The sequence below is a fragment of the Epinephelus moara genome, chromosome 9 (assembly GCF_006386435.1).
Source record: "Epinephelus moara isolate mb chromosome 9, YSFRI_EMoa_1.0, whole genome shotgun sequence".
NCBI lineage: Eukaryota > Metazoa > Chordata > Actinopteri > Perciformes > Serranidae > Epinephelus > Epinephelus moara.
The window spans coordinates 25,784,614-25,796,953 of record NC_065514.1 but is presented as its reverse complement, the minus strand read 5'-3'; the positions used below and the strand labels follow the sequence as shown (position 1 = coordinate 25,796,953).

Sequence of the window (12,340 nt, the reverse complement as noted above, 5' to 3'; positions counted from 1 at the left end):
AAACGTGGTAGACTCCATGGACGAGGACCAGCTGCCTATATAGATATTAATGGCTTATTCTAAGGTCATGAAAACACTACAATCCTTATTTTCAGGTGATAATACACTAAAGAACACATACTTATTACATTTTATTCAATTTCAGCCAGTATACCCCCCCAAATCACACACTCTGGTCCATTACGTTTAGGCTCTGATGTATTGATGTAAGTGTAAAGAATAAATTCTGTTGGTATTTGTGTGATGATAAAGATTTAGAAGGTGGCAGAATGCTATGAAGTACACCAAGGGACAAAAGCAAAATCATTTTGAAAAACTGTCTGAAACACCAGTAACTCTTAATGATCTTTTTCACAATATGTACTGGTTTTCAAAAACTGACCCCTTTGACTAAGATAATATATTTTCTGTGGTTAGGAAACAGATAACTAGGCATCTGTGGAGATCCATAATTGTCTCGTGTTGCATTGAGAACTTATAAATTGCCTCTTTTGTAAGTAAATAAATTAATATCTATATAAATAATAATAATAATAATAATATATAATAATTATTAATTATATATCATCAATATTATCCTAGCAAGCCCCACTACTGTAGCTGAATTTATAACTGATTATTTTTAAGTAGCTATCTCTCATGCAGACTCTAGATGGCGGTAATGCGCTGTTATGGCGGATAATAGCTGCCGGGTCTAAAGCGGAAGAAGAAGAACTGCGTCTGATGACAGCAGTCAACATGGCGTTCAGTTTTGGCGGAGCCACGAGTAACCCAGCTGCAAGTAAGAGCATTTTAATCTAATTTGGGAGTATTTTAATGAGGGTGAACAAATGCGACTTATATGTTTTGAAAATACCGTTGTGTGCCCATTAGCAGAGACGTTATATGGCCAACTGCGCACTCCAAGCTTCTGGCAAGTTAGCAGTCATGACGGTTGGATTATCCAACGCTTAACGTGATACAAAAATGCTTTCTATAGCTGAGGCAGTTAGTTGTTTACCTACATATGTGATAATCGTTGTAATGGTAAAGTGACTTAGGCTTCATTGAAAGAGCATTAGCTTGTCAGTTAATTAACGTTCATTACTCTATGTGTACCGTTATAATGTAACTTAGCTAGCTCCTGGCTAACGTTAGCTGTTTTGGCTAATGACTCCTCACAAGTTGATGTTTACTCGAAGCTAACTTAACGCTCCCTCCTGACAAAGAATGAGCTGTCATCTTGTGAAATCTTCTGCAGCTGTAATTAAACGTTACTACCACGACAACTAACGTTAACACTTACATCACTCTCTTTGTCCATGTGAAGGCACGTCCGGATTTTCATTCGGTTCATTTGGTGCCAAAACCACAGCATCAACAGCAACATTTGGGTTTGGGGCCGCAGCCCCCACCACAACCACCACCGCCTCATCCGGATTCGGCAGTAAGTTCAGAGATCTGATCCTCACCAAAGGGGGGCATTTCTCCTCACCTGTGACCCGTAGTAGTCACAGCTGCTCGGCTGTGGTGTTGGTCAGTGTGACTGGAGACATGCAACATCTAATGTTAGCTCTGTTTGGGACTGTGGGTGCAGTTTATTAGGGTTTCATATGAGAGAAGGCTGAAGGGGTGGGGATAAAGTGGCTGTACGCCTCTGATAAAGACTGGTTGGGCTAAAGGCTAAGTTTACACTTGTGTTATAATACATAGAAACACACTGATGATGAAATACCCATACGTATACCATATTAAAGGTCCAGTGTGTGAGATTTAGGGGGATTTAGTGGCATCTAGCAGTGAGGGATGTCTGATAACTTAAGATCAAGACGCACATGAGGGTATTACTATGAGACGATTTATTAGCAGAGGTCTCTTCCACTCTTAAAACAAATGAACCCAGTGATTCAAACCAGTAAAAACACTGAATGAAATAGTTTCACAGCTAAAAATCTGTTTTTCTGACACTGCTCGTTGTGGAGCAGCTGCGAAACCATGGTGGCCAACACGAAAATGTGAATGGTCCTATCCAGAGCTAGTGTTTGGTTTGTCCTTTCTGGGCTACTGTAGAAACATGGTGGTGCAACATCATGGCAATCTCCAATGACGATGACCTGCTCCCCATGTAGATATAAACAGCTCATCCTAAGGTAACAGAAACACAACAACAACACAACTAAAGAAAATGTAGTTATCATATTATATTTCTGCCAATAGATCCCCCTAAATCCTTATTATCTTAGGTATGCAAACTAAGGAACGGTTTCCATATTTAATATTAGTGGGGTCTTTACTTATGAAGAAAAATAGTTGTGTTGACTTTTTAGACATTCGTGTTGTTGTATCTGAATCTAACTGTGTGCAAGTCTGCATGACTGTCTATTTTGTGTCCACCTTTTTTTCGTAGCTCTTACTGCCCCTGGTTTTGGGGCTGCCACCACCACTGCTGCTGCACCAGCCACAGGATTTAGTTTTGGCTCCACCAACACTGGTAAGATGCACGTTATGTACAAAGTAAACCTATTTTTAGTCCTTTCTCTTTAAAAGGTACCTGAAGACTGTTTTTACGATGAATGAGCTCATACAAGGCGTGAGTTTTTGTCATTTAACTCCTCCATGTCATTCTCTCTTTCTCGCTGCCTGCCTCCGCTGGCTGCAGGATTTGGGGGGCTGGGAGCTGGAAACACCACGGCTGGTGGGTTTAGTTTTGGGGGGTTTGGTTTAAATGCCAACCCAGCAGCAGTCAGCTTTAATGTGGGGTGCTTTGGTACAGCAACCACCACTGGCACTGTTTTCAATTTTGGTAATAGCCTGGCTAGCACAGGTAGATGACCTTTGTGATTGATTAATCAGTACAGTCTGTGTCTGTAAACACACACATTTTCATCCATTTTCACATCTATGTGGTGCAGTGATTTTTCATCTCACGTGTTGCATTGTTGTTTCCATTTGCATGAGGAGGCAAAATGTTGAATTACGCACTCATCTCATTTGATTCTTATAGAATTTTGATGTTCTTTGTAAGACAAATAAACAATGCTAGATGAAATTAAAATCAGTTTTCCTTTATATTAATCTTAAAAGCTCAGTCATGATTTTTCTCTTCTGCTATATATGAAATAGTCAGTGATTTCATTCTTTTTTCTTTCCTCCATTTATCTATCTCTAACCCCCTTTTTGTTTCACCTCCTTTATCTCACTTCGGCATGGTTTGCTTTGTACCTCAGGCGCATTTGGTGGCTTTGGGACAACTACAACAACTGCTGCTGCGCCGGGTTCCACTTTTAGCTTTGCTGCTCCCACCAACACCACAGGTCAGCAGTGTAACTTTTAACGAAAACTATGAACTTTCCCTTCTTCTGGTTGCAATTTATGTTTATGTGCAGGACATAGAATATGCAGGCACACAACATTTAGTTTTTAAAAAGAGGTCAATTTTGCCCAATTGAGGCAGCAATCATCAAAGCCAGGGTTTTATCAGCAGTATTTACTTTATGATAAAAACAACCACTTTGAATGAAAAACTATTTTATCAGTTGGCTAAATAACAAATCAAACCACTTGATCTTCCTATGACGCAAGTGCTTTCTTTATGAATGTGTAAATACCTTCACTGTTCTGTGACTGCTTTCGAAGTTCAGGGCAGAGGTCCTGTTATATGTTTTATTATGACTGTTGACATGTTTAAAGTGTAGAGGTACAGTTATTTGTTGCATTAAAAACAAACCATAAACTTTAGTTGAGTCCTGCAGAAAGCCATATATAGATCAGGTTAATAATTCAGGATCTTAATACAGTATTTAAGATGAAAATTTGAAATGGTTTTTAAAAAAAAAAAAAAAAAAACTAGGGCTGTCCCGAACAACACTTTTTGGCAATCAAAGCTTCAGTGAGAAATATCCATGATTAATCAAGCTTGCTGGGGTAGTTATAATAGCTTAAAAAAAAAAAGAATACTTTGATAGATGACTAAGCTACAGGGTCCCCACGGTCATGGTAAACCTGGAAAAGTCATGGAGTCTCATGATTACATTTTCCAGGCCTGAAAAAGTCATGGGATTCATAAAAATCATTTCAAATGAATTTTGTTGTGTATAATGAAACTGTTCAGTAACCTAATAGAGTTTGAATCTGATATAAAATAAAATATATATCACAAATCCTTTAAAAATGTTATTGAAAAGTTGTGAAATTTTGTCCATGAAAATGTGGGAACCCTAAAGCTAATACTTCTGGTGTTTCAGGTGATTTGCAAAGCCTGTTGTAGATATTTGTGATATGATAGTTTCCTTTGGCATATTTGGTACTCAGCTTTTGGTGGTCATCTTTGCAAATTTTTGAAATTATTCCATACACTTGATGTTTTTGGCGTCTTGCTAGTGTATCTGTAAGCCTGTCACTTGTGGTCAAACTGTCCCAGTTTCAGTAGTGCTGGACTGCTGGTGACTGACCAGGATAGTCCGGGGGATTCGTTCGATTGGGCAGGGAATGCAGAAAAATTTCACACCTTCATGTGGTTCGGTTCACTTTAACACTGCACTTTTTAAAGCGGACCAAACCGCCTGGACAACGTCAGGCAGTTACAACAGCTGCTCATTTGGGGGTGGTATTGCCCTAAATGACCACTGACCAGGGAGAAAAAAAAAACACGAGGAAGAAGAAAACCGGGCACATCGATTGGCCAGGACAGAAAACGGAAATCCTTTGTGGGTAGCCAGAAGCAACTGCGATATATAGTCCTCTGACCATTTATCAATAAGTGCATGCACTTCCTCACTACTCCACGTCTGCCCACACGACATTCTCCAACTTTTTCTTTTTTTACCCCTGCTTCTCCCGGTTCACACTGTTGGCTTTGCTTTTTTCCTACCCACAATGCACTGCGCTCTACATCACTTCCTCTCTTTGGTTCACTTCCTCTCTTTGGTTTGCTGGATAGTCCATTTGCATTTCCCACTGTAAGCAAACCGCACTCCTGGCCCAATTGAACCGAGTCCCCCAGACTATCCTGGCGTGAATGCGCCCTAAATTAAATGTCCTGGTCTGAGAATAACTACAAATAATTAATATTGCTGCACAATGAATAATGCTGGATAACTATTTCGTAATTTTATGGGATCTTTGAGGTAATGCACATATATCTATAAAAGGAAAAGGAATTTTTGAATACTGATTTTGACGATCACTGTGGCAACAATCAAAGCTTCAAAGCATTCGGGTTCAGCCCTAAGGAAAACTGATTTGGTTGGTCTGGTTTCAGTCTTCTAAACCTGACTGCTGTGTTGTGGCATACTGCTGCACACACAGCTTAGATTTGAAAAGCCAACAAATAGCTGCCATAAGATGTCTCGGTCACTCTACACTGTACATAAGTCCTTCCCGTTGCTCATGCAGTGATCCCTTTATAAAGCTGCAGCATATTTCCCAAGCACTGTAGACTTAACTGGCATTCAGTAGCATTAATGTAGATATTTTCTCACTGTGTTGGCACATTCTTCTGTTTTAGGAGGCTTGTTTGGTAACACGCAGAACAAAGGGTTTGGGTTCTCCTCTGGGCTTGGCGCTGGGACCACTGCTGGGACAACAGGATTTGGAACTGGATTAGGAACAACTGGCCTGGGTGGGTTTGGAGGCTTTAACATCCAGCAGACTCAGCAGCAGCCAGGTGAGACCCTGTATTTCCAGATAAGAGTTTTAGTGTTTCCATGTGAAGATAAGAACATTATGACCCAAAACAAAGCGGCCATTCCTGAACATTACATCTTATATCTGTAGTTTGTTTTTAAAATTAGTAAATGAGTAATTTGGCCATCTGTTTTTTAAACGATTGTCATAAATTTGCACAAAAGAGCACATTTACCATGGTAGGATAAAACGACCTGAAACACAACTAGCATAATAGAAACAATACATTCCACTTCATGATCCATTTTAAAATCAATTGTATGTCCAGCAGCATAATAGTTTTTGCAGGCTCACATGCAACCTTCCACATTGATTCTGCCAATGGTGCTGTACACCTCTTGTCCCTGCAGAGGGCGACAACAAGCAGAAAGTTAAAATTTCAGCTTTAACATCATCATCATCAATTCAACAGTGTGTAGCCATAGGAGAAATATGAGAGGGTGCAGGTAGTGTAAAAAGCTGGAAAAAATATTGATGACTTTACTATTATTATAAAAAAACATACGCACTAAAGTCAGTAGTTTTGCCCCTTAAGCACACTTACTGTATAGATTAAGACGGTCTGACCCATTTTACCTCTCATTCCCCCGACCAGGAGGCTTGTTCGGCCAGCAGGCCCAGCAACAGGGTCAGGCTCAGCACACCCAGCTTTACCAGCAGGTCACTGCTCTGTCAGCTCCCACCTTGTTAGGAGATGAGCGTGACTCCATCTTAGCCAAATGGAACCAGTTACAGGCTTACTGGGGCACTGGGAAGGGCTACTACAGCAACAACAGCCAACCTGTTGACTTCACCCAGGAAAACCCATTCTGCAGGTTCAAGGTAACGGTGGATTTTTTGAGTGAAGTGTTGTTAGGTTCATTTGAATGTTATCAAACAGTAGTCCTCTGGTTTTTGTGTCCTAGGCGGTGGGCTATAGCTGCGTCCCAGTGAGTAAAGATGAAGATGGTTTAGTGGTCTTACTCTTTAATAAAAAGGAAGCTGATGTGAGAGCTCAGCAGCAGCAGCTAGTGGAGTCTCTCCACAAGGTCCTGGGAAGCAACCAGACACTCACTGTCAACGTAGACGGTGTCAAAGCCCTGCCTAGTGACCAGTAAGTATTACTACCACACACTTGGTTTTGTTATTACTTTCAGAAGAGATTTTTTTGCTGTAAGAAATTGTAATAGATAATAAATTAGTTATAAACAAATGTTGGGACTTATTCATGCGTTTTCTGTCACACAGGACAGAGGTGATCATTTATGTGGTAGAGCGTTCCCCTAATGGCACCTCCAAGCGGATCCCTGCCTCCACACTCTTCAGTTACCTCGAGCAGGCCAACATCAAGGTCCAGCTCACACAAATCGGAGTGGCCATGTCTGTCGCACGCACAGAGCTGTCTCCAACACAGCTCAAACAGCTGCTGCAAAATGCACCTGCAGGTAAATCCATGGTTGTGTCATCCTCTCGTTTATATCAACAGATTGTTGGTATTTGATTTAGTTCTGAGGATGTCGTCTCTTCTCACCAGGAGTGGACCCCATCATTTGGGAGCAGGCTAAGGTGGACAACCCTGACCCAGAGAAGTAAGTTGGTTAAGCTCGTCTGTTCAAGATTTCCCATAAAGGGTGGTGTATGAATAACGTGGGGAGGGGAGAAGACTTATAAATAGAGAAGATTTGTGTTTAGATTTTTCCCCATCTTTGCAGTATTTCACCGTACTGGGTAACACCACTTATTCTCATTCTGGTACTTTAAATCTTTGGTCTTATCCTTTAAATTGTGGCAAAAATGACTTTGAGTCATGCTAACTTTACACTCTCCATGTCCACTGTAGAGATTTGAGAAACCTGAACACACTTTGGGGAAAGTCCAACAGAGGGAAAAACAGAAATTAGCTTCTAACTTAACTGCGTAGGGATCCACCTCTGGAGCAAAGTTAGAATGACCCATAGTCAGACTGGCCACATATATGACACTAAGACCTATGTTAGAAAATGCCTGACTCCTCCTCTTAATAATAAAGTTGTGCTTCCATAAAAATACAACTGTATATTAGCAGAAGTGTGATCCATAAAATTGTTTTGGTTTGTTTTATTTCAATCATAAAAGCACTGTGCACATGCTTGCCCCACCTTGACCAATACAACAGCAGCTCAACCAGTGCTGAGACAGAATCTAGTGCCCTTCAGCCATATACCATAAGTGGAACATGATACACTTGTAAAAAAACCTTTATTTTTTTTAAGTGATATAGAAGTGTGACCACATAACACCTTAATTCTAACAAAAGAATGAAGATCTCTATTTGTTTCCTGACCAAAGTCCATTATTCCACAACCTTTTGTGGCTTTTTGTTGTTTACAATCAAAGAAAACTACATGTTAACTTTCTGTGGTAAAGCACGTTGTCATTTTACGTCTGTCTCCAGATTAATACCAGTGCCCATGGTGGGTTTTAAGGAGCTGCTTCACCGACTGCAGATCCAGGAGCAGATGACCAAACAGCACCAGACCAGAGTGGATGTGAGTGAAAACACTGCTGTCTGTTACTGACAATCTTAGTTCTCTAAATGTTTAAAAAAAAAAAAAAAAAGACATGGGCACAGCAGCTTCCCATTATCAACAAAGGAATTTTGAAACAGGTTTTGTGGTGTCAAGGACGGAGTACACAGATGTCAAATTCATGCAAGCTGCCAACAGTTTGTTTACAGCTGAAATTGCTATTACAAATACAGCTGCAAGTGTCAGTATGAGGAATCAGAAAATAGATGAATAACTAACAATAAATAAGAGTAAATTGCTTCACATTTACAATTTATATAAGCAGTTTTTATCTGTTAAGCTTGGTTTGGATTTGAGGATATTTACACTAGATATATCATGTGAGAATAAGAAGGTAACTCACCAGCTGTGCACCGACAGAGGGAAAACTCATGTAAGATTTACTTGAAAATCCTTACTTGGGTCAATATCAAAAGCAATGTAAATGCAACATGTGTGAAACTATACATCTCTTGTTCTATCCTGAGCAAAATATCCAAAAAAAAATCCCCAAACATTAAATATTTCTGGAGTATGGCAACAGGGCAGGAGTTGTTTTCAGCTTTGTAGGTCTAAAAATAAAACCTGAAATCAGTGGAGAAATGCTCAACATGGCTAATGTTTTCCTCCCTTCTGTTCACACACACACACACACACACACGGACATGCAGATTATCTCCAGTGACATCAGTGAACTGCAGAAGAACCAGGCGACCACAGTGGCCAAGATTGCCCAGTACAAGAGGAAGCTGATGGATCTCTCTCACAGGGTGCTGCAGGTATTAACCCTTTTCCCAGGAAAATTGAAGTGACCTTGATGGTTACGTAGAGTTTGACTGAATGCCCTGGCACCGTCTGTGTCTTTCCCTGCTTTATCCATTCCCCTCCAGTATTTCTTGACATATTTATCACTCCTCCTCCTCCTCCTCCAATGTTATTTTCCTGGCAGGTGCTGATCAAACAGGAGATTCAAAGGAAAAGTGGTTATGCTATCCAAGTGGATGAGGAGCACCTCCGGGTGCAGCTGGACACCATTCAGTCTGAACTAAATGCCCCCACACAGTTCAAGGTAAGTGTGTCCAAACTCTAGCAGTTGTAAATGCATGCTGACAGAGCTCATGTTTTTTCATTAAGCTTTCTAGACTTACTGAGAACTTCCTAGACTGTTTCTGAAAGACCAGTTTGTAGTTTACTTAAAGTATTGAGTACTGAGTTCTCTTGGAGTGTTCACATATGTGCAAAAGTGCTGAGTCACCGCTCTGAGCCCTTTTAGAGGACTGAAAAGGACCAAGTGCGAAAACGCTCTAGTGTCACTCCCCAAAATACATTGTGGTGTTTTTCACATTGTTTGAATCCATGTTTGCTAGCAATCAGTCTTTGTCTTTCCTGCCATTGCCGGTGCATTCCTGCATATCTTGGTGCGTTACCGCCACCGGTAGATCAGTGGATTATTGTGACACCATTGGCAGAAATGTGTGTTGTGCCACCCATGAGATAAACAAAACTTGAGAGCCACTCATAGGCTCCATTGTGCAACTAGAGGGCAAAAACTCCACTGGTTACCTATATGCTTCATTGGGTTCTGATTGTATTTGTGAATAAACACAGTGTTGTGGTTTTGGTTGCTGTTAGAGATCAAACCGCTATTTGAGATAAAGCGTTCAGTGGATATTTTACATTCTCTGTATTGTCTTTTCTGCCAGGGTCGGTTGAATGAACTAATGTCCCAAATCCGGATGCAGAATCATTTTGGAGCTGTGAGATCAGAAGAGCGCTACAGTGTTGACGCAGACCTTCTCAGGGAAATCAAACAAGTGAGTTCACACATTTACAGAGTACATCTTATTTTGACGTCTGTGCCCTGTAACTCTAGTTTCACACCTGGATGCACAGGTCTCTAGACCATGATAAGTCCTTAAAAAAAAATTTTTTTTTAAGATTTCAGGCATCTACTGAAACACTTTTCCTTCCTTATGTCACTTTCAGCACTTGAAACAGCAGCAGGATGGTTTAAGTCACTTGATCAGCGTCATCAAAGATGACTTGGAAGACATCAAACTCATAGAGCACGGGCTGAGTGACAGTGGACACATGAGAGGAGGCATCCTGAGCTGAGTCCACCCTACCAACACACACATACATATGCTCTCAGTCCTCTGAAAAGTGGATTGCCTGTCAATTAATCTTGAAGCAATTTTTTGCCTTCAGGTTTGATCATAGTGGGGCATCTGAATTTGGAGACTTCTCTTTTATTTGTCACAATTTTGGCTGGTTTATCAGGACTCTGCCCCGTCGTTTGTACCAACAAAACAATGACTGGTTAATCTGTGCTTTCCGCACTGATGTAGAGCGCTTGATGGAAAGACTCATCATCGTCTAATAATAGCTGGCTTTCCTTATGTTAAATCAGATTATGGATATAAGACTATGATTGTGACTGACATGTAAACAAGTTGTGGGATTGAGTGTGTGTTGGGATTGAATACATTGTAAATACATCTTTGTATCTCCTTTTTTATGCTGTTGTTAGAATGTTAATAAATTTCATTTAAATTGAAAATAAGTTTTTTAATACATCCCTTTCCTTGTGTAAGTATTGTAAAGGAAGCTTCATTTTTAGTGTGTGCTCCATGTATTTCTGTCTGAACAGATCCACTTTCTTGCCTTTCTACCTCTATCCTATTTTTGATTAAAGAAGCACCAATTGACCGGCTATTGATCAGTCTGCCAATTTTCAGTTTGATTGGCCATGACTGGTGACCAGCCAGTCAGTCTCAGATATAGGCGATCCTGTGCTGATCAAATTTACCAGCATGCACTGCACAAGGAACATAAATATAGACTGTAGGCAGAGCAGTTGCACTACGGTCCATGGGGTTGGGGGCAGAGAAGGGGTTCTTGCGAGTGAAAAAAATATACGGTGTTCAAAGAAGAACACATGTTAAACACGTTAGTTATTTAGTCAGTAATGTTTTATTATGAACATGAAATAGAATTTTCCTTGAAAGAAATGTTCAAAAAATGTTTGTGTATGCTGTCGATTATAGTTCTTTGAAAAAAAGAAAATTAGAATTGGCCAAAATCGGAATTGGCAGGTCAGAATTAAAAAGAGCGGAAATTGTAATCAGTCAAGAAAATCACAATGGGTGCATGTCTATTTTTTGATCTGTAGAGATTACATATTGTTGTGTTGTTGTTGTGCAAATATGGGCCATCTCATGTCACCTGTGTTTAGCTTCAGACAAGCTCTTTCCAGCATCTCATCAAAGTAGGGCTTGTGTTGATAGGATTCATGTCCTGAATGTAGACTGTCTGGCAGTTCAACTGATTAAGCAGCTTTCAGACAGATTATATCCCCTCGTGCAGCAGAGAGGGTCTGAATTACAGACTGTTTTTCAGAGCACAGTCAGAAGTGAATAATTACTCATGTGCAGGAGTTGTAGCTTACACAGACTGAGAACTAATATTTAGAATTTCAGACCTGAGGTAGAGCCGCTTTCTCACTGATCAAATTTGATCAAGCTCCATGATGTATAGAGTTGAATTCACAGGAAAAGCCTGTGGACCATGTATTCATGCCTTGGCTAGCCTTACTTGTATTCAATTTAGTACTCACTCTAAAGAGTAAATTTTAGTATAACACACCCTTGAAGAATGTTCCATTGATTTAGCATTGCACTCAACAATGTCAGAGTAACAACGGACGGAGACAAAAAATATTAAAATGGATGCAGCATAATTTTTATTCCACTCATTCCTTGGTAAAACATGGCACCTACATTACCCTGAATGCAACCCGAGTCCAGACATACTGGTCAGAGATTCGGTTTGATTACGCTAGTGGCAGCTAATGTAGCCTTGATCTGCTAGCCTTAAAGGGCCAGTGTGTAAAATGGGTTGAAAACAGTGACATCAGTGGTCAAATTCTAGATTGCAGGGCTCATTCGCTCACCCCTCTGGTCGGGTAAATGACGGTGGCCTCGTAGGGACAAAAAGCCTTGCGCACGAGTTTTTCAGGAGTAGGTCTATCTAGTGACGAGTGAATTTTTTATTTAGAAATCTAAACCATGTTACGATATTGTAATGAATCCCTCACGAGCAGGAGACCAGAGGAGCGTTCGGGAAAAAGGCCTGTTTATTTGAGCACTCCA

General features: G+C 40.4%; 1 protein-coding gene across 4 annotated transcripts; it reads left to right on the top strand.

Moving 5' to 3' along the window:
• The first annotated feature begins 695 nt into the window (after positions 1–695).
• Positions 696–10,752, top strand: nup54 (nucleoporin 54). Of its 4 annotated transcripts, none has more exons than XM_050052270.1 (15): positions 696–781; positions 1,310–1,426; positions 2,387–2,470; positions 2,639–2,674; positions 3,207–3,293; positions 5,486–5,644; positions 6,260–6,486; positions 6,570–6,757; positions 6,892–7,088; positions 7,178–7,232; positions 8,078–8,171; positions 8,861–8,968; positions 9,139–9,258; positions 9,893–10,003; positions 10,176–10,752. In XM_050052270.1, the coding sequence occupies exons 1-15, from the start codon at positions 724–726 to the stop codon at positions 10,302–10,304; spliced, it is 1,770 nt and encodes a 589-aa protein (XP_049908227.1). In that variant the 5' UTR covers positions 696–723; the 3' UTR covers positions 10,305–10,752. The 4 variants fall into 4 exon arrangements, with proteins under 4 accessions (XP_049908227.1, XP_049908226.1, XP_049908228.1 ...); XM_050052269.1 differs by having other exon boundaries at positions 2,639–2,803; XM_050052271.1 differs by lacking the exon at positions 2,639–2,674.
• Positions 10,753–12,340: the final 1,588 nt, after the last annotated feature.